Here is a 5,602-nt window from a genome sequence, read left to right on the forward strand (position 1 = left end):
GGGAAGCAGAGGGGATGAGAAGGGGGCGGCGGGAGGAGGCGGGCTGCGTTCACAATTCGCTGTCCGAAGAGGGGGTGGAAGGGGACAGGAGGCCGTCGTATTTTGGAGCGAGCCGGGGACTCCCAGCTTGTGCAGAAGATGCACACGAAAATGCAAAGCAAAGAGACTTAAAAAAAATTAAAGGAAAAAAAAAAACCCATACAGCGAGTACAACAGATAAAGCGTCAGTACTTCAAGGGATGGTTAGATATAAAGGCCCCTCTCCCCTCGGATCGCGCTCCCTCCTCCCCCCCCTCTGCTGGACACCCAGCAGAGGCAAAGATGAGGCAGAGCCATATCGTGTTATGCCTGGCACCACCACATTTATTAAAAATTATTACTATCTACATAGAAAAAACAGAAACAACTTTATTGGAAGGGGAAAAACTTTGTGGGCCAGTTGCTCTGGGGCAGTTTAAAATGGCTGAAAGTATAGGCAAGAATGGGTAAAGTTACATCACTTCCAGTTTCATACAGGGCAGCTGTAAAAGTCACTTGACATACACATAAATAGAAATCTCCTTTTGCAATGTGTCATAAGCTAAGTTTGATTAATCAAAAAATGCATTTTGAACTTCAATACACCACCGGATGTCCTTCCAGCTGAACAGCTATAGGTCAACTATTTATACATTATTCCACAATATTCTACAGTGTACCTAGACAAAACACCAAATTGTACACTTGGTTTTTGGCCACCTTAATAAAGGTTAGGCTTTTGGGATGGAGGCAGGGTTTTTAATGCAAGTTCTAAGCTAAGAAAAGTCAGATTTGTCATTGTAATCCCGTTGGCAACAAAACCTTCAAGTCAAAATCCTGCCTGGCAAGCAGGCCTTATTTTGGCATTTCTGCCAAAAGAAAAAGCTGTAGCTGAGCAATATCCAACTCAGCCAACTGTGTTGTAGATGGGTTGAAAAACAGCTCGGTCTAAAGCAGAACATAGCATTTGTGCATTTCCCTGCAACCCAGTTCCCTTTTATTAAGCAGGGAAGGAAATTAAATTTGGGATCCCACCCCCTCTTTCCTTGCTCAGGAGTGCATAGATTTAATCAGGCTTCTGAGCAAACCCAGACTGTATACTTTAGTGTCTCCAATAAATATGCCACATATTTAAACACTAGAGTATACTCCTTACAGCTTCTGCATATGGTTCCTTCTAAAAGAAGGGGAAGAAATCTATGGTTTGCTCTTTCCCTTCTTTGTTACCTGCAACAGTCAAAAAGCTTTGGCACCTTCTTTAGAATTGCACACAACAACTCAAGGTGGAAGGCAAGAGTCTTTTTGGCAATTGTAATGCAAAAAAAACCCAAGGCCACCCTGAAAAAAAAAATAAAAAAAACCACCAAAAAACCAAAACAGCCAATTGGAATAAAAAAGATGCTCTAAGAACTAGCATAGAAGGCATAGTAGCCCATGCCTTTTGAAGTGTCTTTGCTATAGTCCTCAGCATTAATGTCCTCACATTTCATTGTTGGGGAATTTTCGTTGCTGGAAGTGCTAGGGGAAAGCCGCCTTCTCTTACAAGCGCCTGTGTACACCCCAGAATCATTTGAATCTAGAGACTTTATAGAGGGTGGAGTCTCTATCCATGACGAGCCAATTTCTTCTTTCACCTTGTCCTTGGAAAGCTGGTCTTCAGTGAATCCCGGGGGACTCGTTCTGGAGGGCCAAGTTAGTCCTGTCGTCATTTTCCGCTGGTAAGAGCCCCTGCTCCCCCAGCCTGCCATGGACGGGAACGCCGGGTCGGGGTAGTATCCCAGAGCGTGGGACGTCTGCAGCGGGAGGGATTTGATGCCATAGGGGAGCAAGGTGCTGTGAGAATACTCTGTCTCGTAGGAGTTCATGTCCAGTTTGTTGGCACTGGGCTGCTGCACGGGCGTCACGAACCAGCGCTGGGGAGAGCTGGCCACCTCCTCGTTCTGCTGCGGGGACAGCAGGCCATTGCTCTGAGGGACAGTCCTCTCACCGTTGTAAAACCTGGCTGGGGGCAGGTTGTTGACAAACTGTTCCTGGAAGAATGGCTGCACGCTGTATCGGGCACCAGGGACGATCTGGTGGGATCTAGGAGAATCCGTGGGAGATGGAGTTAATCTGTCATTTTCGGAAGCTGTGTACATGCTACAACATAAAAGAGGAACACTGAGTGTTTTTCTTTACAATTCCACTATGACAGTAACACAACACAAAAACAAACACAAACTAGGTATTTTTTAATTAGAATCATAACTACATTTAATTGTATGGTGATAATCTGATCTAGCAGGTGCTTTTCCTAGGCCACTGTAAATTTTCTGCTACTGATACAAGCAATAGCGCAAGTGAAGGTAGAAAATTATTGCAAGAATTCTGCTGACAATTTAAAGACCCTGTCTGTTCTGTGGAGACACCCAACATACTGCTGCCAGTAAAAACTGCAGGCCAGCTGGGTTCTGCCAACACAGGTTTCCTACCAAAATTCAGAAGCCAGCAGAAAGACAGATCATCTAGACAATACACTAGTCAGACATTTTAACATAAGCAAAATCACCAGTAGAAGCACTGCTAACACTGAATAACTGAATTAAAGTCTAAAGAAAAACCCTTCCACAGACATTTCAGGCCAGAATCATGCCTCCTAGACTGACACATCTGCAAATGAGAATAGAGGTATACTTACGAGTCATAGTTGTCTCTGAAGCCTTTTGCAAAAGGATTATGGTCAATTTTGAGCTGTGTAATCTAAAAGTGAAAGCAGAATATATTAACATGAGATGCTGAACCCACAAGTCAATTTTGTTCTTAATTGCAATTTTATACATCGATACTTACATCAGTGTTTTGATATGCTGTAACTGCTATGAACTGCGTTTCAGGAAAAATAAACGTTTGAGTCTTTGAGGAATCATTCAGATCTTCAACACCATCTTCGGTCACTTCCACAATGTGAAGTCGGGGCTGGTACTTGTGTAGGGACTGAAGTACTATCATCTAAAAGAAACCATGAAAGAGACAACATCGTTAGACAAACAGCATCTAACATTAAGAGACTTATTTTGCAGCATGACATTTTTTCCCTGTAAATTGTAATCTCTTGGTTTAGAAACGGAGCAGTTTTAACTGTTATCAGGAGCTGAGTCACAGCTTGCAGCCCTGCTATACTGAGAGCTATCAGCTATCCTCCCACTTTTTGACCAACTCCAAGGGATCAATATAATAACTAAAACAAAAGTGATTTGCACATCGCAATCGAACATTTTCAACTATTCATACGGCAAAACAAAGAAAACAAGCTCTATGACCCAGTTCAAGAAGGGAACTAGTCACAAGCACAGTGATGTAGCGGCTCGATGAAATGTTGTAAAAGCCCCAAAACCCCGCTGAGCCACCAAGAGCCCCCCAGGCCTCCCTCTCCCTCCTTACCTGTGCGTTGTTGTTGTTAGCACCTTTATTGTTCGTTAGCTTCAGCTTTCCGAAGGAAATCTCCTGCCTCATCCAGTGCGCCCCGGTGTTGGGCGACTCGGGGTGCACGTAGACCTTGTTGCCTGGGGAGGACAAGGCAGTGAGAGGCGGCCCGGGCGTGGGGCTTTGTTCCCCGCCCGCGCAGCCCCTCGGCCCCGATGGCCACCCCCACACAGCCCCGCACACCAACAGCGCTGCGCAGAAAGAGCCGCAAGACGATCTTAAGCGAGGAGCTCGACCCTCAGCAGGATGCCGGGTGTGAGAAAGACCCTGGGGGGGGGGGGGGGGGTGGGCAAACTGGGAACCCTTCCCGAGAAACCGACCCGCGGCGAAAGGGGGCGAGGAGACCCCCGGAACTTGCATCTACCTTGCATGTTGTTGTCGGCTTTGCCGCAGGTCACCCACTTGCCCCCCTGGAAACGCCAGTGGTTGGGGTCCGCCAACACCACCTCCACGAAGACGTTGTAGTGGGCCGTGGGGTTGAGACCGGTGATGTTGAAGCTCAGGAAGGGAAACATTCTCCTGGGGAAAGGAGGAAAACCACAAGGCATGGTGAGGCGGGCGGGGGGAGGGGGCGCGGGCTCCGGCGGATGCCGTAGGCGGCCGTGGAGTGCCCCGTCCGTCCCAGCACCAAAGAGACTAAGGAAGCGGCGAGCCCCAGCCGACCCCCACCTTATCTCCGGACCGCCGTGTGTGGGGAAACTGGGGAATAGTTTCTCCGGGAACACATCCCGGGGCACCACCGACGGACAGAGCATGCACCCCGCACCCGGGGGAGCGGGCAAGAGCCGCCCGACGCGAAGTGTGCCCGGGGGTGCCACCTCCCCCCCCCATTCCCAACCACCACACCACTTCCCTCCGTTTCCACCATCCCCCGCGCCCACTTACCGGCCCTGCTTGGTGATGATCATCTCCGTCTGATGCCGGTGGAACTTGAGCCAGAGGGGCCGGTTGCAGAGGAAGACCTGCGCTCGCATCCCCGGGCCGGCGGCTGGCACCCCCAGAGCCCCGAGCCCGCCGCAGGAGCCCGACGCGGGCGGGTAAGGGCCGTAGAGAGGTCCGCCGCCCGTCGCCTGCCCGTACTGGTACCCGCCGCCGCCTCCGAACTGCGTCCGGCCGCCGGGCGGGCACACGGCGCCCGCGAAGCCGCCCGGGGACAGCACGGAGCCGTAGGGGTAGCGCGGCCCGCCGGGCTGCTGGTAGACGGCGCCGTGCTGCGCCGCGGGCGGGTACGGGAACAGGGAGCAGGGCCCCCCCAGGTCGGCGGCGGGCGGCCCGGGGGACTGCAGGTAGTAGCGCTCGGGGCTCAGGCTGTCCATGGAGTAGCGGGCGGCGGCGGCCGGGGGCAGCTCCTCGTCCCCGCATGGGGTGGCCTTGCGACCGTCCGGCTTGGGAGCGGCGAAGGGCGGCTCGACGGCCTCCGTCTCGCTCAGGATGGCGGGGGCCGCTCCAAACTTCTTGGGCATCTTGTCCAGGTCGAGGCGAGGTGGCGATCCCGAACCGGGCGGCCCGCGGGAGCCTCCAGCAGCGCCTGTCCCACCTCCTGCTCCAGCGGCTCCGGTGCGTCCGCCGCCCTCCAGCGGGTAGAAGGGGGCGCCCGGCAGTGCCCCCGCCGCCGTCAGCAGCGGCTCACCCAGCTGCATCCTCGATGGGCGGTGCGTTCGAGCTCCCACTCTATCCTGTGCCGACCCCGACCTGTGGCTGCACCGTGCTACGCTCCGGCACGGCTCGGCCGAGGCAATTTATACCACACTGCTCGGGCTGCCGGGGAGGGGCTTGCGCCGGGCTGCCTCGCGTCGCCCTCCACCCCCGCCGGCCCATTGGCTGGGCCGCGTGACACTAATTTAATTAGACAGCTACTAATTGGAACAAGTCACCTGTGACTTTGGTGCGCGCCCCGTTCCCCTTCCATGCCCCCTCCCCCTTCCCGCAGCCGGCTTCCCGAGGGGCTCTTGCCCGCTCCCTGCGCCCACGTCGCTCGGACTGAGGGGAGCTCTGCATCACCCCATGGTGGCTGCAGTGGAGGGCCCGGCTGCCCCTCTTCCAAAATAATTAAAAAAAAAAAAAAAAAAAAAAAAAAAAAAAAAAAAAAAAGACCTTTTGCTGAGGTGGCACCGTCCTACTG

General features: G+C 52.9%; 1 protein-coding gene across 1 annotated transcript; it reads right to left on the reverse strand.

The window, feature by feature from the left end:
* Positions 1 to 1,421: 1,421 nt before the first annotated feature.
* EOMES (eomesodermin) lies at positions 1,422 to 5,120 on the reverse strand. Its single transcript, XM_058817502.1, has 6 exons — positions 4,366 to 5,120; positions 3,845 to 3,999; positions 3,439 to 3,560; positions 2,848 to 3,006; positions 2,696 to 2,757; positions 1,422 to 2,157 (listed from the first exon to the last, which is right to left on the reverse strand). Exons 1-6 carry the CDS (start codon positions 5,118 to 5,120, stop codon positions 1,422 to 1,424), a joined length of 1,989 nt encoding a protein of 662 aa, XP_058673485.1.
* Positions 5,121 to 5,602: the final 482 nt, after the last annotated feature.

This window comes from Ammospiza caudacuta, chromosome 1, assembly GCF_027887145.1.
Source record: "Ammospiza caudacuta isolate bAmmCau1 chromosome 1, bAmmCau1.pri, whole genome shotgun sequence".
In the NCBI taxonomy this organism is placed as follows: domain Eukaryota; kingdom Metazoa; phylum Chordata; class Aves; order Passeriformes; family Passerellidae; genus Ammospiza; species Ammospiza caudacuta.

What these genes read in the sequence shown, in the direction of transcription:
- EOMES (XM_058817502.1), bottom strand. Translation starts at nt 5,120, where the DNA reads ATGCAGCTGGGTGAGCCGCTGCTGACGGCGGCGGGGGCACTGCCGGGC. An exon ending in AGCCGACAACAACATGCAAG is followed by an intron (nt 3,561 to 3,844) that starts GTAGATGCAAGT and finishes TGTCCTCCCCAG; the next exon opens with GCAACAAGGTCTACGTGCAC. An exon ending in TTCAGAGACAACTATGACTC is followed by an intron (nt 2,158 to 2,695) that starts GTAAGTATACCT and finishes TTTATGTTGTAG; the next exon opens with CATGTACACAGCTTCCGAAA.